The sequence below is a fragment of the Anguilla anguilla genome, chromosome 3, assembly GCF_013347855.1.
Source record: "Anguilla anguilla isolate fAngAng1 chromosome 3, fAngAng1.pri, whole genome shotgun sequence".
NCBI classification, from domain to species: Eukaryota; Metazoa; Chordata; class Actinopteri; order Anguilliformes; family Anguillidae; genus Anguilla; species Anguilla anguilla.
Genome location: NC_049203.1, coordinates 36,578,171 through 36,598,884, shown reverse-complemented (window position 1 = coordinate 36,598,884; position 20,714 = coordinate 36,578,171). Strand labels below are relative to the sequence as shown.

Below are 20,714 nucleotides of genomic sequence, written 5' to 3'. Positions count from 1 at the left end.
ATGATCATCATTTGAGAATTTCCCTAAAGGACAATGTTGTCTGAAGGAACAGCATCGGTGATAAGATCCAGTTTGTAAACCGCATTGTTAATTCAGAAATCTGAAATGACTATGTGGTGATATGTAATATTATTATTGTAATATGAGCTTCCTTTCAGTTATTGCTGTCAATTTGCAAACCAGTCATTGCAAAGCCAGCTGAAGGAAATGAAATAAGATTTGAAGGCTCTCTGTAAAAATAACCAGGAACTTCAACAGATGAATCACCAATTACTGCAATTTACAGAGGACATGCATAGTTACTGCAGGTCAGGCAACACACGTAAAACTGGAAAAAAACTGACCCCAACTGCATCAGATTGGGAAATGTATCAAATATATTGCATATCAGCAGTGTTGTAATCATGATCAAATCAACTGGCCATTTGCAGAGCAGATATGTGGTCATCAGACTAAAACATATATTTTAATTCAACTACCATATTGAGACCGAATACGAACCTCTAAAATCTCAGGCTGTAACATCAAGGATTGATAGTTTTAAGCATTTGAAGGTAGATTCATGCAGACCGACAATTGACAAAGCAGCAAAACACCCACGTTGACTTTTCCCATGGAGCTTTTATTTTGACACCCGACCTAGGACTTCCAGCCGGAATTGCATTCTTCTTGTTTCTTCTTCTGCGGGGCAAGGTTCGTACCGTGGTTTGCACATCTAGCACTGTACTATTAAAGTAACATGGCCTATTCCGCTAAAATCGGTCCGTCCATTCTGAACAGTGACTTATCATGTCTCGGGGCTGAATGCTCCCGAATGATGGACTGCGGCGCAGACTACCTCCATCTCGACGTAATGGATGGGTAAGTATTATGAAAGATCTGCTCAAATTTATAAATTTATACCTGAAACCGTAAGTTAGCTAGCTAACTTGTGAGCTACATGATTTCGTTCAACAGCTAACGCGTGACGGCAGCTGGCAAGCAAAATCGGTGTAGGTCCAAATACAATAGCATTTTATGTGTTTGTCGTAAACGAACCTTGTTCACTGTTTCACATTGGCGTTTTTAGCGTGATTTTGAGAGGCAACATGTTCTGGAAAAGTTGTGGATGGTCTTTGTATTTAGGCATTTAACATGCTGATTATCAGTTTTTTGCGAAGTTAACGTTCCTTTTAAATGCATTTGCAAGCTGAAAGTGGCGTTTGAATATATTGCGTTTTTTCACGCATAAATCTGAACTACCTCATAGCTACCTAAGGAGTGTACGTTTGTCATGGAAAGTGCGTTTGTAGCTACAGTGCTGCAGTTAATTTCCCACTAGTCTCCTACATGCAGCAGTCGATCGATCTATGGCATTCCTGAACCCATCGTTTATAGCCACATTTAGCTATAAAGTGTGAGCAAAGCTCGATATCATCTCAGTCAGAGCATGTTAATGTTAGCTGACACCATATTCGTGACATTGTACACAAAATTCCATCTGATTGCTAAGGCCCCATTCCATCGTTGCAGCTCTGAGCGTTTTCACCTGTGCAGCTCTTGTAGTGCACGTGTTTGCCGGACAGTGCTTCCCATCTTGCTCATTTTGTTTTCATGGCTGATGCCATAGTTTCATACTGGTGCTCCAGCTGTGCTGTGATCGTTTTAAGAGTAGGGACGTTGTACGCTGGTCCAATGCTCTGGTTCAATGTGGTGAAGCAACTCTTTGAATCTGTCACCTTCGAGGAAGCTTACTGACAACGTGTCTCTTGCTATCATACTAGTAAACCTTTGTGTAGTGCTCTCAGACTTTGCAGGAGTCGGCTTACTGCTAGAAGTCACTGTGAAATATGTTATTGGCGTTTGGTGTTGCCTTGTTGCTCCAGGGTCGAGAGACACATTGGCGTGTGTTAATTTCAGATGTTCCAAAATACAAAAAGTCAGTGTAGTTTCACAAAGTCTGCAGACGACAATATTTTCATGCAGGGTGAAATGTTCCCAAACTTTTTTTGCTGCTCAGAGCAAGTTGACACCATTTTGCAACCAAGCTAGTCGCTCTGGGAAGATTTCAAAGCGAGGATACAGAGGATTACAGAATGATATCACCACCCTGTGGTTTGGGTTGAAATTGCTATAATTTCATAGAACAGCGAAAGTGATAGGCTATGCCTCAAAGTTTCGTTTAATTTTAAGTTATTAATTTTTTAAATAACAAAACCGAAAACAATGAGCCTTACTTTATATTTAATTCATATGGTAGCATCATGATGCTATCGTTAATGCGTATACAATGTTAGTAGGCTCGGTTCATTTGTCTGTAGTTGGCAAGCCCACATCAAGCTTTGCACAGTTTCTTGCAATTAATAGCTGCGGTACTACAATTAATTATTTTAAATGCAGACTATGAAACAAAAGGTGTGTCCCAACTGTTTTAAAAATACCCACGCACTTGGGCACTTAATACATATTTGCTTACTATAGCCTATGCCAATCTGCGATTAATGAAGCAATACACTTTTGCTGTTCACGGACAGATGACTGCACATTCTCCTTAAGAATTTTCTGGTACAGGGTAGAATTCACGGTTCCTTCAGTAATGGCAAGTTGTCCAGGTCCAGAGGCAGCAAAGCATCCCCATACCTCCACCATGTTTGACTGTTTAGGCCTGAGGTCCTCAATCTTATCCAGTAAGGGCCGGTGTGGGTGCAGGCTTTTGTTCCAACCAAGCAGTAACACACCTGATTCTACTAATAAACCCCTTGGAATCTTTGCTAAGCACCTTGATTAGTAGAATCAGGTGTGTAACTGCCCAGCTGGGGAACAAAAGCCTGCACCCACACCGGCCCTTTCTGGATAAGATTGAGGACCTCTGGTTTAGGCTATATGATGTTCTTGCTGTGAAATGCTGCATTTTCTTTTTGTCAGACATAATAGGATCCATCCACAAAGTTCCACTTTTGACTCATCTGTCCAAAGACCATTATCACAAAAGGCTTCTGTAACAAGTGTTGCTGTCCTTCTCCGCACAAACCACACAATCCTCTATTCTCGGACGCACGTGGGTTTTATTGCGCTCGGTTTCAGGCCGTACAAACAAACACAAACAAAAACTAAAACAAACCAAACCACACACACGATAAGGAAAGCACTCGGCGTCGCTCCCGCGTGTCTCTCATTCCAGCGCCCCGGTCTCACTGCAGGCAGAGCATATAAACAATTAGCAATTAATTGATTGCACACACCTGGGTTGCAACGCCAGTAAAACCACTCCCTCTCCACCCGCAGACGGCGCCCTAACCACACCATCACTCCACAGCTTCTATGGACAGACTTGACATGTGGTTTTTGTATGCTTAACTACACTCACCGGTCACTTTATTAGGTACACCTGTTCAACTGCTCGTTAGCGCAAATATCTAATCAGCCAATCACGTGGCAGCAGCTCAATGCATTTAGGCATGTAGACATGGTCAAGACTATCTGCTGAAGTTCAAACCAAGCATCAGAATGGGGAAGAAAGGTGATTTAAGTGACTTTGAACGTGGCATGGTTGTTGGTGCCAGATGGGCTGGTTTGAGTATTTCAGAAACTGCTGATTTACTGGGATTTTCACGCACAACCATCCCTAGGGTTTACAGAGAATGGTCTGAAAAAGAGAAAATATCCAGTGAGCGGCAGTTCTCTGGGCAAAAATGTCTTATTGGTGGCAGAGGTCAGAGGAGAATGGCCAGACTGGTTCGAGCTGATAGAAAGGCAACAGTAACTCAAATAACCACTTGTTACAACCGAGATATGCAGAAGAGCATCTCTGAACACTCAACACGTCGAACCTTGAAGCAGATGGGCTACAGCAGCAGAAGACAACCTGGTACTAGCAAGGTGTACCTAATAAAGTGGCAGGTGGGTATGTAAAGTCTTGTAAAGAGGCCACCAAAATTAATTCAGCAGTAGGCTATAAAAAACGAAATGTGTGGTTAAAAAATGGAACAACAATGTTAACCTTTTAATTAATTTTACACAAATCCGACTTTAATTAAATTATTTTTATATATATTTTATATATTCACTCAAAGAATGCTTGCACAGTCCTTTTTGTGCCTGGTGTCACTTGTAGGGGAGAGTCAGAGCAATATGAAGTAAAAACCTGTTTCTGAAGTAATTTTCAGGTATAAGCCTTTATTTTAATTTGCAATAGGCTAAATTTAATTATGCATCATTTTATTATTTGTCCTTGAAAAGTTAGTATGTGTTCCAGAGTGTATTGTAGCTGGAATTAGATGTTTGGTGACCCAAAAAAAACATCATGTCCCTGTGTAACAGTTGTTAGATATGCTGCCTCTTCAACACAGTAGATTCCCAAGCTTTACATGGAGATGGTTGGTAAAGTCAAAGAATGTCTGAGTGAAGCTGTCAGGGTTGCACTCAGTAACGTGTGGACCTCCAGAGCAGCAGACTTGTTTGCTACTACTGTGGCACACCATATCATCTGTGATTGGAAACTTGTTTCAAGCTCTGCAAACAAGGCAATGTATGAAAGACATATGGGTGCAAATATGGGCAAACTGTTGTAGAGTGTGTCAGGTCAGTGGCAGCTCACAAAGATGGTTCTGGTTACCAATAATGCCTGAAATGACTTGCTGCACAGGTGGGCAACTTTGTACATGCAAAATGTTACACCCACGCTCTCGACTTGGCATCTCAGCTAGCCGTTATGCTGCCTACGGTGTCAGGACTGCTGGGGAGTGTGAGGCGTGTCACTGCCCTCTTTCAATGCAGTACCACCGCAAAACACATCTTGGATCAGAAGCAGCGGCACCTGGCACTTCCATGCCATAAATTGAAGACTGACGTGAGCACGAGGTGGAACAGTGCATATGAGATGCTTGACCGGTTCCTTGAACTGTAATCAGCCATATGCACCACTTCTCGGGTGTTTGTTTTGTTTTTTATGTTTTATTTATTCACATGAGGAAAACATACCGACACGACAGCAGCTACATACTGATTGTGCCAGTGAGGGGAAAAGAAAGCCCAACGGGGCTTATAGTACACCCTAGTACTAATTAATCAGTTGACGATAGTCACAATAAACGATAACAGCAACAAATGACAACAACAAAAGAGGGGACAAAAAACAGACAGTCATACATTTGAAAAGCAAATGCCTTCAAGGAGGCATGCAAGATGAATGGGGAAGGAAAAAGCGCAAAAAAAACAAAGCAAAAATCCTGAAAATATGCCAAAAGTGTGAATATGTGCCGAGAAGTGAAGCTGACCTCTAGATGCTGGGTGAAATGGTGAAGGCCCTGAAGCCAGTGAAAGAAGCCACCACTGTCATGTTGGAAGAGAGCACCCCCTGTGCTTTCTGTGATTGCTCTCCTACATGCTAAACTCCTCCAGGACTGAGGACAGCGATGGAGAATCTCCTGTGGCTCGCGAAATAAAGCAAGCGACCAATGAACACGTCAGTAAGAAATACACCACTACTTAAGTGTACACAGACTGTGCTCCTGACCCAATGTTCAAGGCACAACAGTTTCTTTCAGAAGAGGAGAGGGAGATGTATGAGAGTGATTGCTGAAGCTGCAGCATTAGAGGTAGTTTTTACATTGTTATTGTAATGATAAAGTAAAATTGCATAATGAAATGGTCCTGATCTATTAGTTCAGGTGATAGAGACCTTTAATCACAGCGACTTCAATCATTTCACATTTAAAGGAGTAATGTCATTACTTAATTGTATAGATATTTGTATATTTAAAAATAAATATATTTTTGTGTGTTTTGGTGATACTTTTGTGTTGTCCTCAGGGAAGTGGAACTGAAAGAATATATTCTTAAATTTCAGAAGGCTGATGTGAGCTGTGCTTTCTGTACTCTATCCAGTGAGATGTGAACAACAACAACAACAACAACAACAACCTAGAACATGACACCCCGGAGCTGAAGCGTGAGGAAGATGACACCCCAGGGCCAGATGTCATTGAGAAGTGGGATGAAGGCCTTTCTGTCTCTAAAAGAAGGGCATCATATTCACTCTTGAATCTGCTGGAGCAGGTCTTCACTGAGTTTTGCCCCCTCAGTCAACATGAGGGCTAAAGAGGAGGTGAAGAAATACCAAGTGGCTCCGCCACTTCCTCTCTCCGAAGATCCCCGCAACTGGTGTCCATGATGCAATGTTTCCTGTTCCAGCCAAGTTGTCTAAGCGATAGGTACATGCATTTCAGCAGAAAGAACCTTCTTCACTGGAGGGGACATTGTGACGGCACAGTGAAGCACACTCCCACCAAAGCATGTGGGCCAGCTGCTGTTCTTGAACAAGAATTTGGACATTTCTACTCTTACCAGTTCAATGGTGCACGTGTGCACTTGCCCGTTTAATTTTTTTAATATGTAAATTGTCTTTCAGTTTTTATTTGTTAAAATGTTATTTGATTCTGTACAAGCAACAGTTTTATTTTGTTATGGGAACTGTCTCAGCAGTAAGAGTCTTATCCACTGTAGACATTGGGGCACACTTACACAGTGGGAAGTGCGTATGGGCCATATTTCATTTCATAGTGTATGCTACTTGAGAATGGTGAACATATGCTTGCCCCAATTAGCAATTCAATTTAACCTTTTAATTGGGCCCAAAATTAAGAATAAGATCAAATCTTCTAGCATAATGGCACAAATAAAACAGTGACCATTACACCCATGATACGTGCAGTTGCGTTTATCCAGTTCAGTGACATTCCAGTTCATATCCAATGTTCTTCAGGCTCACTTGCATAGCTTTCAAATGTAACTTACGGCTTCCTTCTAGCTGAAACTGCGGCTTAGCTATTCTACTGCGTATCTTACTTTCACTTTGCGTTTTCGAATTGCGCATGAGTGGCTTAACGTATGCTTTATTGGAGATTTGTTTGTCAGCAAATGCTTGTAGACAAAACACTGCAGTAGTGATAACGGGTACTATATTGTAAATCATTTATGATTTGATTTGATATTTAGTCATTTTTCCTGTTATGATCTGGGTGAGATTTGTATGTGTGTCTGCTGTTGGTGAAAGACATGAGTTCCCTCACTTCACACTTCCCTGTGAAATTTCTTTGTTAGATTTGATAACAAATAAAAGTGATGCTGGGACACTCTGCCTCATTTTATTCATATGCAAACTACGGCAGTCTACTGCTTACAAGCCGGATTTTCAGCGAGCCGGTCACCTGAGTGGGGGTCAGAGAGCCCAGCAATGTAAAACCAAGCGGTTTGATTGAAAAACTAAATTCATGTAGAAACAAAGTGAATTTGATAAGTAACCATTATGAACATGTTTTGTACATTGAAGCTCTTCAAAAGGACACCATTTGACTGAAATGTAGGGCTTAGTCAAAAAGCGAGAATGGGTAAATAGAGTCACTTGTTTTACGGGGCTTCAATGGAATTAACATCGGAAAGTGGAATATGGCTGGGGAAAAAAGATAAATACAATATTCCAATTTGGAGAGGTTTTTGGGAGATTTGGGCCAACCTTTTGGGAAAACTCTTGTCAAATTTTATTGTTTTGTTCAATCCACTTCAAACTTTTTACCTGGTGTTGTATAGGCTACATCCTGTGGTACGATTTGAAAAAATAAATTGGTTTTGTCAATTAGCAGAATATAATCACTGCAGCATACAGAATATACAAAACTATTTTTGGATTTCTTTGTTGTTTTCTCAGAATAAATATGTCTTGTATGTTTATGGAGTGAGACTCCATAGGATTTGGGGATTTGGTCAGTTTGATACAAATGCCATCTTTAAGTCAACCTTTGAACCATGTCTGTACTGTGTATAATTTTGGAGATAATGGAGTTTATTTGAGACAGGTGGATTCTAACAAAGTGGGTTTTAAGGGGTTAAGCTACACAGTTAAAATGACATGGAAAAGACATGGATTTCAAACCAACTTTCAGCCAAGACTGGATATAGATGAATGTCTTTTTTGGTCATTTTTTACAGTTCTGAATACACTTCCCTGCTGAAATTTCCTGGGATTCTAAGCTGGTTTAAATTGTGTTTTCAACACTTACAGCTGGTCTGTGGCCGGTCAAAGCTGGTCATAGCCAGTTAAGCTGGTAGAGTAAGCTGTTTGCCAAACTGGTGGACTAGCTGACTAGGCTGGTCAACAGCTAAGTGTCAAAAATACAGTTTAAACCAGATGGAATTTTTATCAGAGTTATAATGTGACAAAATGTATCACAGAGCTTATAGATTTAATCCACAAGTGAACGCTTCCAATTTACTCAAGAAACATTTGGCTATATTACAGAATAATCAGAGTAAGCCAAGGAACATTTAAAGTGAGCCAAAAATGTTAAATATCGCAGCCCATATAAAATGTATACTTTCAAATTAAATGCACAAACTGGCACTTGTAGTGGAATGATATTCAACGACTGCCAGCTGTACATGACACATAGTCAGGGCACCCTAATGTTATTCGAAGTGTTGCCAAAATTAATTATGAAGATTGCAAGCATTTGCTTCCTAAGAACTTCGAGTGTATCTTTAGTGTGTACTCTGATCCTCTGAGTAGCTGGGTACAATTGAGATCGACTTGCACTGTTGAGAATTGTATACACACAATTGTATCAGACTCAGCTCTCATATGCACACACATAATAGGTAGTCTATGCTTTGGCTGGACACCGGATAGTCTTTGAGTAAAGAAAAAAAAAACATGAGTAAAGTACTGCAATAGCATCATGTGTTCACCTTGTGAATTAACTGCACTACCCCGGCTTGTGTATTGGCCTCTTATGTTAGTTAACTATGCTTTATCAGTTACTGTACTAAGAAGCAAACGCAACAATTAAAATCAGGAAACTGGATTGTATTTTACTTCATTAGCTAGCTAGTAACTAGCCATGTACAAACCTCCTTTACTTTATTGTGCCTTGAGTGAAGCCAGCTGCACTAAACAAGAGATCAGGCAGTGTGTGTAATGACCAATACATAGCTGGATGCAAGCAAAATCCAGAAATGCCCATCCTCTATCCCGAAAATATCGCCCTCAAGATGAGCACTGCTGTAGAGGATCAGTCACCACACCAAAGAAATAATAGAAATTAGATAGACATTATTAAATAAAGTGATTGTTAGGCCTAACATTACAACTAATGAAACATTGACAATGCCTGTGTAAAAGAGTAAAGGTTCTGCTTCATCTTTGACAGAATACGCTGACAGGCAACTAGCAAATGTTTCATTTCCAACAATTAGTCCCATTTCAATTTAAGTGAGGGCATTGAAAATATACAAATGTCCAACTGGTTGAGCACACGAGGCAGTAGTGTCAGCCTGCCATGTGCAAACTGACAGCTGTTGAGAGAAACCATTGCCCACGCCACATGCAAAGGTTTCTCACCTGGCTAGTTAGCCAAAATCCAATATAACTGATCACTGTAATATAAGAAAAAACTGACAGTTTCATTAGCCCATTTGTAAGCACATATTCCCAATAACAAAAAGGGAACCTTCATTATTACCTGTAAATCTTTTTGTGTGCTAAAAAAGTAGTCATGTTGCTATGTTTGATTTAAATATGAAAGTTACTGGACTGTACTGATGCTTCCAACATATTAAACCATTTTTCCCCTATTAATTGCCTTCTGTCAATGACTGAAATGGTTGGCACATGGTTGCATCTGCAGTAAGACCTGGGACCAGATGTATGAAACTATTTCAGACTGGTCTAAAGCATTGTTTTTTATTTAAAAATTAGGCTAAAACACAATTGCCAGTTGCATAAACATGACAAAATATTAGACTGGCCGAAAAGTTTGTCTCATTGATCAAAAACTTTGACACTATACAGTCTATTAAGATGAAGCATTTATGGGAATTCTTTTTAAACCTTGTTTGAACTGGAGTTTGACATTTATGAAATGTAATGTTTCCAATTGAGTAAGTTTTAGTCACGTGTAAGAAATGCACTTTGTGATCATTAGTTTTTATTTTTATAAAATATCTCCAATTTTTTTTTTCTTCTCCCAATTTGGAATTCCCAGTCATCCTTGCTTTTGCAATTTCTGTGACGGCCTCCATGCATGTATTTATTTCTGCCAGCCACTGCTTCTTTTTACTCTGCAGTCCACCCACTGCAGTGCATTGCAGGGTATTGCATTGATGGAGTAACTTAAAGATGGAGTAAAATAAAATGTACAGTCTGCCATAAAGTGTTTTTTGAAGTCCTTAAAATGCTGTAATACAGCTTGACTGATAAAATAGAGAAACACACTTAGAATAGATATAATGCTAGGGTATTTAATTAGTTCTGCACGTCCCTTAATATGCAAGTTACAGCTTGATGGCTCATCCAGCAACCAACATGATATATTTTGTCACTGATACTTGCTAGATTAATACATTTTTCTAAGTTAAAATTTGATCTTGAATCATCTGCAATGCTGTTTTGTTTTCAGGCATTTTGTGCCAAACATCACATTTGGTCATCCAGTTGTGGAGTGTCTGAGGAATCAGCTCGGTCCAGAGCCTTTTTTTGGTGAGTTTTTCCATTCAGTCAACCTGCTTTTAATCTCAGTAATTTTTCCAGTTGGTTCCATTTTGCATGAGTATAATACCTGTAGGATATGTAGTGTTTAGATTTTGGCCTTAGAGAGGGAATCAGTGAATAAGAATGTGGCCAAGCCTCCCTGTCACAAGCATCAAAGCAAATGTGATTGGGGCAATATAAAATCCACTGATACCCTAATCTAGGCAGACAATCTATGGGTCTCACCCCCTCTGAAGAGACAAACCAGATGACACAGGACACCATATCGGGGGTCGGAGAACCTACATGCATAACATTTCCCTTTTCCATGTCCTCTTTAAGTTTGAATGCAATCTTTAGGTAGGCCAGTCCTTGCCATAAATTAGTCTGACCCCCCTTCCTTTCTCTTCTAAACCTTAACCCGGCATCACCCAATCAGGGCAAACATCCTCAACCTTACCTGGGTAAGGTATTTAAGATGGCCACAGGAGAAAGTTGGTTGTGTTGCGTTTGGGTTCAGAGCCTGGAAGAAGAAGAGTTTTCCTCTTTTTATTGTGGTGGTGGTTCCTAGGTTGTGTGTTTTTAGCTAGTTTCCTTGTGGCTCTTATACTGGAAGTGGTTGATACTTTGGCAAGGTCTGGCCGATCCGTTTCTCTCTCTCTCTCTTTTCTGGTATTTCTAGATTGGTTGTTTAATGTTTTGCTGTATGTCTTCTGTTGTATAATTTAGAAGTAGTGTGCCTACATTCAATAAAGAATGTATGTTTTCAATTCATTAATACAATTGACTGCTTCTTATTGAATTCAATTATTTAATCTGAAAACGTGATATAGCCTACAGCTTGTTTTGACTTGTTGGTTGATTCCACCAGTTTTCTGTAGACTGACCTATCAAAGAATTTGGCGATTTAATTGATAATTATGATTTTAAACATAATTATTAAATTAAATCTCATAAAATATATTTTACTTGTAGGTTAAGTAAGGGGTTCTAGCAGGCAATATCGCTTGAGTTCAGTATTCAGAGTGCTGAACAGTTTAACAAGGGCATTGACTGTTGGAACCGCTGGATTCAGAAAATAAACACATTCTTAATTAATCCTTGCTTGTCCGACATACCATAAAATCTAGTGTATTAGACACGCCTACCTCTTTTGGTTAAAAAAAGTAAAACTCATTTCTGTAGAAAAGAATGATTTTGGAATTTGGAATTTATAGTTTTTGTAGTTTGTAATGGACAAATTGATACCCTAAACCCTAAAAATCAGTTACTATCGTGCAGGTCTATAGTACCATTAATTTATTTTTGGCCCTGTGCAGAAATTGGAAAAAGAAGAAACAACTTTTTAATTAATTTTGGCACAAAAAAACAAAACTAAAGCTGTTATCTAATTTCTTTTTTATGGGTTTGTCAGTAAATAAATGCAAAATGAAGTGCTTCATTTTAAAAAAAGATAAATGCACACAGTCTGAATATAAACCATCAGTATGATTGATCACGCTAGATGTGGTGGATACGTTATTTATATTTGACTTGCCATAACTGAACTGACCTAGACTGTGCTTACTGCGTGAACATTATGCACTACTATTTTCCTTTTTTTTCATTATATTTATTAATGTAACACTACGTACTGGAGTCCCTGCTGTCGATATCTGCATGAGATAAGAGATCCCGGGCTCCAAAAGTGGTCATTAATTAGCCAGCGGTAACTCGGCAGGCTAGCTAACGATGGCTATTGTCCCTTCTATTATCTGGCTGAACTCAAATATTAAAATTGACAATCAACCTTATTGCCAATCCTTCATCAATCAGAATGTCATTTTTTATAAATGGATTATAATGTCATAATACTTTCCTTTGAAAGATTGTGTAAAACCTATGGGATTATATCTACTGAACATAAATTTATGAAATTGGTTGCTGCCATTCTTCCTACATCGATAATAATTCTTAAGAGGGGTAACCATCGCCTCTTACTTTGTAGACTGATCATCAAAAATCATGTATGGCTAAAGAAAAGAAAAATAGATGAATATTTATCTAAATGTATGCTTGATTTTTATCATCAGACAGCCTTCCCTCATAAATTCCAGGTGTACTGACATTTTCAACTGTCCTATTCCTTGAAAACAAGTTTTTGATGTTGTTTACAAAGCAACATCAGATGCTCATTCAAGGTATTTCTTTTACTTTATAAAATTTTAGCAACAAAGAAAAAGTTATCTGTTTGGGGTATAGAGCAAGACACTAGTTGCCGATTCTTCTAGGAAGACGAGGAGGACACTACATTTATTCTGGTTTTGCCGCACTGTCGTGGCCTTTTGTTCACAAATACAAGAATGGCTCTCTGGTTACACTATACATTTGACCCTTAACACATTAACTATCATTCTGGGAGATTTAAGTGACCATTGTCCAGCAATAATTAATAATAATAATTAATAATTAATTTCATTTTCAAAAGGCAAAAACCTCTAGAATAACACTTTCTCCATTTAAATTATTTATTAAACATTATTTCAACTTGGAATGGCTGATTGCCAGGAAAAATGTAAAAATAGTCCAACATCAGAAAGCTTGGGGTTCCATAAGCCAGGGGCAGGGTTTGGTTATCCATGGTGACTAAATTATGCTTTCCTTAGTTTCTCTGTTATTTTTTTATTACCCTATATATGGTTTCTCTTTTTTTGTGTGTGTTCTTGTATTCCTGTATATCTGTTTGTTACAACCCCAGTTGTAAGTTTGTGTGTACATTTGTCATCTAATTGGTCGTTTCCGTATCCAGTCGCTTGGCTTGAAAAAGCCGCTGTTTGCCGCCTACCAGGGGAGACTAGCTCTTCGAACTCATGGTTGGTGTGTTGTCTATAGTGATTGCGTCGTTTGACATTTGCGTATTCGACCCTATCTTTGTTTGACTCCGATTCCTGTCTAGACCTTCTGGTTTGTTTGCTGATTAGATCTCGTGTATGATCATTGACTCGTTCCCTTCGACTCCGATTCTTGCCTTAGCCCTTCTGGTTTGTTTGCCCCATGTATTTGTGTTTCTGACCATTCATTCTCGTATTTGATTCTCCCCTAGCCTGCTTTGTTTGCTGATTGGATTTCGTGTTCGACCGTGCGCTTGTTTTTGACCTCGGGTCATGTTTTGCGTTCTGCTCGCCATATAGTGCTCTGGTTAGTTATTGTGCTCCCAGCTGGACTAAAAATCCTTCCATTGGGACATAAGTTTGTTATTTTGCTTTTTTATTTTTACTTTATTGTTTTTGAAGCTACTCTGGGTGGGGATCTAACGCTCCGTAGGGGTATGCTATTCATGCTTTTAGTTTCCGACTATCAGCTAACTGTCCGAAGTTCAGCGTTCAAAGCCGTCCCATGCCCAGTAACCTTCGAAGACTAGCCAGCATTCAGTTAGATTTGGATAGGCAGATAGGTACCGGAGTTGCTGATTGGTTCGCAGTACGGTTCCCTGCCCATTTCCCTTATCATTTACCCTGTTACGGTCTGACCCTAGACCAGGTCGTAACAGTTTACCTGATCTGTTGTTACCAATCTAGTTTAGCGGCTGTAATTATTGGAGCATATAATGGGTGAAAGAGAGAGAGATGAAAATCTGTGTGTAATTAATTCTGTATGAAAAATAAGAATATCTGTCATTCAGAATGACCTTTCACCTCTACTGCTCTCATAGACTAACTTCTGATGTGTAGGCTATATCCTCATAGGTAACCGCTCTTGTTTACTGTTTTGTACAGCAATAAAATGTATTTATTTTTAAAATGATCTTGCTTGCACCATTTAAACAAAGGGGAAATTTAGCTTTGTCCTTGCTACCTTGCTCTGATTTTTACCAAATAAATATTTTTTGTGGGGGATGTAGCAGGACAAATAATATTGCTGAGGGGCCAGATTTTCCCGTGGACCAGCAATTGCTGACCCAAGGCTTATAATTAATATGAGTAACTTGACCAAGCTTCTATATATGATATACTGTGTTAGTTTGTGAACATGTAGCCTATATTTCTCAAAAAGAAAAATGTCATTAAATAAAATGGGGGGTTTATGCATCTTTCCAAAAGCATGGTATTTGAGAATGGATAATAAAGCAAACAAGCTTATTAAAATGGTTCCATTTTGAATTCTTTTATTTATGCTTTGTTCACACAAAAGGTTGAAAGATGGAAAACATATACCATTGGCCTACCAAACCTTCAAACATTCATAATTTAGAACATCTGAGATACGACAAGCACCCAAAATGAGTTACAAAATCTTTCATTTTGGAAGCATAGCACATCCATATTTGTATTACATATTGTCACCTTTCATAATCAGGTGGCAACTGCGATGGCAGTTACGGGAGCTCTCAATCACTGTCGATGGCACTGCGTGACTGCCTCTCACTCTGCAAAGAGCCTGGCAGTGGTCCTGGATGACCATCAGGAGGATTCTACCATACCTGGCCATGTACTCCATCGAGCTACTTGTCCAGGCTATCTTGATTACTGCAACTCCCTTCTTGCAAGCCTGCTAGCCTGTGCCACACAGTCTCTACAGATGATTCAAAATGCTGCTTGACCCACTTGTCTTCAACCTTCCTTCAACTTTCAACTTTTCAGTTGACCAGTTTCTTTGTCTTTTGTGCTCCAACAAACAAAATCTGAAAACGGACTCGCTCTCTCAATGTGTAGTCCTGGTCTCGACCCCAAACTGTGGAGAGGAACACGCCTTTAAGCACCTAGGCTGATTAGTTAACGCAATCCAGGTGCGTGTGCTCTCTTCACCAGTCGCCGTTGCCGAGACCAATCTGGTTTATCACCGGACCTAACGCCACACCTACAGTGATGATTATAATAATAGTTGTCATAATGAGAAGAATGGCAACAAAACATTGCATAATGCAAACTCTGTTGAAATAAATTTGGCATTTAGCCTACATTTAGCCCTAAAAGTGCTGTGCTGTTTTTTTTGCCGATTTAGGTGAAAATTCCTCATGCATAGAAAATAATTATCTGCATTCAACCACATATTTTCTCAAATAAATATAATTGGAGCAGGATAAGGAAACAAATCACTGGAATCAAATTTAATTCAAGATACAACTTTCCTTCGGCCCATTGCCATCATAGGGCACTACTGTCCAAATGAAGAAGAAGAAAGAAAGATTATAGCCGTGTCTAATCAGACTATGTCATTGTGTCTATCAAATTCAGTCAAACTGACTACTAAAATGGGGCGGGAGATGATACCCCTATGCAGATTGCAGAAGTGTTACGTTGCCTCGGTGTGGTCACCCATTGTATTACATTACGAAAGCAAATGAATAGGAAAACACCAAAAATTAGGTTTTACTATCATTTTTATTCATAGATGCCTCAAAAATGTCTTAAACAACTTGCTGATCCATATTCAATATAGAAATGTTTTAGGACATCTCTAGCATACACATATGTTTTGCTTCTAAGTGAAGTAAGCAAAATTATCATATCTTGCATCCACAATACATTTCCTTCCCACAGCCATATATAAACCATACATTGTTGTCTGGAAAAAATATCTCCTGGGGAAAAGGATTTAATGGATAACTCCTTGTGTTGTGTAAAACGTAAGGAGATATACTGCTTGTCATTGCACTGAACAGCCCATAATACAGTATGTGTGCATGTTCCACAAGATGCTACATTGCAACGTGGTACAAATTTTTAAAATTAATTTTAAATCTCTTCCAGGGCTCACTTTCTCATGTCATGACAAGTGGCAATAGTCTTTTCAAAGCATAAAATCAGCCTCTGCTTTTAGGCCTATAGCGGCTAGTAAAAGTCTATAAACTACTCCTGAAATATTAATTTATTAGAAACAAAGCTATGTCAAAATTCAGGAAATTGGTCTAAATTACTGTATATTTTAACAGACATGCACATGATGGTGGCCAGACCAGAGCAGTGGGTTCAGCCTATGGCTACAGCTGGAGCCAACCAATATACCTTCCACCTGGAAGCCTCCGACAACGTGGGAAATCTTATCAAGGAGATTCGACACGGCGGCATGAAGGTCAGAATCACCTGAGTGCTGAGTGAGAGTAGTGATTCATGTGGAAAAAAGTTCTTCAATTTTGTATTGTGTTACACGACCATAAAATGCAATACTTGTAAAAGTGTGTAATATGCATGTAATGTAAATCTTTGGCAGCTCACAGAATGCGCATATGTGCTGTTATATTCAATGTGATGGGTGTTAATTCTTGTGCATTTGCATTATGTTTAATTGTAAGCACAACTGAAGTGCACATCTGTGTATATTTAAAGATTAGCACACACATTTCTTAAGAAAAGTATTGAAAGAACTGAATCTTTTTAAAAGTACTTATTTTAGTAGCTTAGTGTATCTGTGGATCTATTTAATGGTTCCACACATTTTCTTGGCCAATATGTTCCATATTTGCTCTGTGATAATTTCCACTTGAATCGTCTCAGTTCCTGGGAATTGTAATGATCGCTTCTTGGACTGGTGTTTCACTCCTTTCTGTCTGCCTATGTACACGTAATAAGGATGTCTGCAAAATCTAAATAATAATCCTTCTGAGTGCTTCTATATCAACACTATTATGCTACACCAAGGGCATAATTTTTTTTTTTTTTTGGGGGGGGGGGGGTTGGGTGGGGGGCTATAATAAAAAATACAGTATATAGCATGATGATGAGGAAAATAATTTCAAATAATGAAGATGGGGATTTCATGATGTGATTGGGATAAACTGATCAGTAAGGCTTTTCACATTTTTTGCCTTTTCTGCGATTTCCTGCATTTTTAGTTCTTTCCGTGATTTTTCGGCAGTTTTGGATGGCACCTGTTAACCTTAACTTAGCCTACAGTGTTATTCATATAGGCCTTTTCATTTAATCAATAGCCTATTGCCAAATTCTGGGAGAAACAAAGTACGACAATGTATACAGATTCTGGAATGCACTGGGATCAAGATTCTAAGCCTTGTCAATTGTTGCAATCAGATGCTTTCACTGATCCTATCAACAGTTTTTATGCTCACCCCTCCTTACCCCGTTACGGTAACATCAGTGACAATATGCGCTCATCACATACTCAAAGCTTCCAATGTTGCCTCCAACATACTAATGCAGCTAGCAACTGGCTGTTGATTTTTTTAAAACTTCAAGCACTTGTTACTGTTGCGTATGTTATTTCAACCGTTTCCCACTACTGTGTGTGAGATCTATTAATTTTTTTAATAAATTAACGTTAAAAAACTGATTTCTTCAGTGATTTTTCTTTTCAGTTTTCCATGATTTTCAACAACTTTGCCATTCGTGCTCTGTGATTTCAGCCAATATTTTCTGTGACAAATAATATTTTCTGTGCCTTACTGATCAGTAATCTGTAGTATTTTTGTCTTAGAATTAACCAGAAATGATCATTTCACAGCTGTTCCTTTAAAAAAATGTTTGCCCTGGACCCCCCTGCAGGGTTGCAGTTCTCCGAGTCTTTATTGAAAACCCCTCTATATTCAAATGATAGTTATACACTTGTCTGGCAAGCTGGCATCCCTGGGACAAATGTATGGTTCTCATTAGGAATCCATATAGTACAGTTTTTTTCTCCTAGCTTCCGTTGTAGCATAGCACCTGCCTGGGCTGTATGTGTACTGGATTCTGTTTGTGTTGGATGAATTATAAAATATTCATAAACATTTATCAGTTTCTAGCTTGGTTGCGAAATTATTCCTTCATAGTTGACTTTTTAAGCACTGATCCAATCTCACATTTTTATTTTACTGTGCATATTGTGAAGATATTTTTGGAAAGATGGGCAGGTTTTAAGTTTTTTAAAACATGCAATTGCTTGTATTTCTTTTTATGTCTTGTGTGTTGCAGGTGGGCCTGGCCATAAAGCCTAATACCACAGTAGAGGAAATGGCTCCATGGGCTGGGCAGATAGACATGGCACTGGTTATGACAGTTGAGCCTGGCTTTGGAGGCCAAAAGTTTATGGAGGACATGATGACCAAGGTGGGATTGTTGGGAAATTGTGCCAACCTATCTTGATGATAATGATTTTATGAAGATGAATGCTTCTGATGTTTAATGATCGTAATGATAATCATAATACCTATTTACGGTACCTGAGTCTTTTAAATGAGTTTCATATTAGAAGTGTTCATGTTATATTTTGGGCATTTAGCATCTCTCATCCACTTAAATAGCTTTCAGTTTAAAACACAATCAATTTATACACCTGGATATTTTCTAAAGCAATTCAGGTACTTTGCTGAATGGTACTATGGCAGTTCCCCCATTTTGATGTTTGTGTGAACAAAATCTGAACATTTCCAGATGAAGCATGAAAATCTCAACCTGTTTACCTAAGTCATCCCTCAAAAAATAATTAGCGCAATTATGTACACTAAATAAATGATTGTCTTCCTTACTAACTAGTAAGCAGTACAAACTCACCATCACACATCCATGGGTTTGATACTACTGCTTTAGAATGCAGCTACAGTAAGTACATTAGTACAGCTAATTTGTGTTTTGAGTTCAGGGGTGTTTGGGGGATTGGGGAGTTCTTTTGTTTTTTATTTTATCCCCATGCAGGTTTAACTCGGTTGCTTGTGCCTCTGTCAGGTGAGTTGGCTGAGGAGTCAGTTTCCATCCTTAGACATTGAAGTGGATGGAGGTGTGGGTCCCGATACCATTCACAAGTGTGCAGACGTAAGTGCCCGTGGAGTTGTTGGTATGTGTGTTAGACTGCTGTTGTTGGTTACCTTTCATTGAAAATGGCAATTGTACCACTTATGAGGTTCATTCTGTACAATACTGTTCTTTTGAAACCAGAATCGGCAAACTTGATTAAAGCGGCAATCCTTAATTTTTCTGGTGGTGACTGGTGATCACAAGAGTTGTTTTCACACCAAATACAGTTTCATTTGAAACAAAGCTTATTACTTTCCAACACAAGCACATTGAGTGCTTATTTTTCTTTGAAGAAAATCCAGCGGTAGCGTATTTTAGGGAGAGATTAGTGCCTAGAGACAACCAACAATGTCATCTGACAATACTGAGCAACATATCAAACCTCATTTTAAAGACGCATTTCAGACACTTGCTCTTTCACATTCGTCCTGCACGTTCCTGTGCATGTGACATCAGATTTTTAATCCCTAGCGGGATTGTCACAGCCACCACCACCTGTGGACAATGGCATATAGAGGATAAATTCCAGGATGCAAATGAATTAAATTGATATTGCTACAAATATGCCAACATGAAAATGTATCAAATATGGAATTTTTTAATATGAAAAAATTAAGGATTGCCACTTTGAAGACCTGGCATTCTAACCATGCTGCGTGATTGATGGTTTCCCTCCTGCACTAATGCTATGCTGTGGTACGTTTTACAGAAGGTGCACTGCACCCTGTTGAGTCAACAGAAAAGTACTCATTTCTGCTGTGTTGATGCATGAAGCATTTGTTGTTTCACTGGGCTTCCTGAAATGTGGTGTAGGTCCTATAATCTCCCCCCAAAAAAATGAAAAATAAACTTCCCCTCAGAGTGAATAGAGGCCGTCTATCGTAGCATTATGCCAGTTCATTCGGGGTGACATAGCTCAGGAGGTAAGACCGATTGTCTGGCAGTCGGAGGGTTGCCGGTTCAAACCCCGCCCTGGGCATGTCGAAGTGTCCTTGAGCAAGACACCTAACCCCTAACCCCTAACTGCTCTGGTGAATGAGAGGCATCAATTGTAAAGCGCTTTGGATAAAAGCGCTATATAAATGCAGTCCATTTACCATTTACCATTCTATCCTGTCCTTCTTTCTCTCTACAGGCTGGAGCAAACATGATTGTTTCAGGCAGCGCTATCATGAAAAGTGAAGACCCACGCTCTGTTATCAGCTTGCTCAGAAATGTGTGCGCAGAGGCAATTCAGAAGAGGTCACTTGACCGGTGATTTTCTGCTGCAAAAGAACTATGGTGTGGTTTGCTTTAGAAAGTGAAATGTGGGCCAGCTAATCCCAACAAACCCCAATGAATTTCAGAATTCCATGTTCTAATTCCACCTCGCCCCGATGATTAAGGCAATTAAGTTAAACATTCCAGAAATGTGAGAGTGAATGTGTGATCATTAATGCTGTAAGGCACAAATAAATGCTTCTCACTTAACACTGAAAAAACAGTTTTGCGCAAATTATTCCCCAGAA

At 39.1% G+C, this 20,714-nt stretch overlaps 1 protein-coding gene and 1 long non-coding RNA gene across 4 annotated transcripts; both read left to right on the top strand.

Moving 5' to 3' along the window:
• Positions 1-669: 669 nt before the first annotated feature.
• Positions 670-20,679, top strand: rpe (ribulose-5-phosphate-3-epimerase). 2 transcript variants are annotated; one of them, XM_035409231.1, is made up of 6 exons: positions 670-861; positions 10,431-10,510; positions 16,413-16,552; positions 18,388-18,522; positions 19,138-19,224; positions 20,342-20,679. In XM_035409231.1, exons 1-6 carry the CDS (start codon positions 740-742, stop codon positions 20,462-20,464), a joined length of 687 nt encoding a protein of 228 aa, XP_035265122.1. In that variant the 5' UTR covers positions 670-739; the 3' UTR covers positions 20,465-20,679. The 2 variants fall into 2 exon arrangements, with proteins under 2 accessions (XP_035265122.1, XP_035265123.1); XM_035409232.1 differs by lacking the exon at positions 10,431-10,510 and having other exon boundaries at positions 724-861.
• LOC118223096 lies at positions 3,765-7,113 on the top strand. 2 transcript variants are annotated; one of them, XR_004764397.1, is made up of 2 exons: positions 3,765-5,576; positions 5,866-7,113. It is a non-coding gene; the product is annotated as an uncharacterized LOC118223096 (long non-coding RNA). The 2 variants fall into 2 exon arrangements; XR_004764398.1 differs by having other exon boundaries at positions 5,828-7,113.
• Positions 20,680-20,714: the final 35 nt, after the last annotated feature.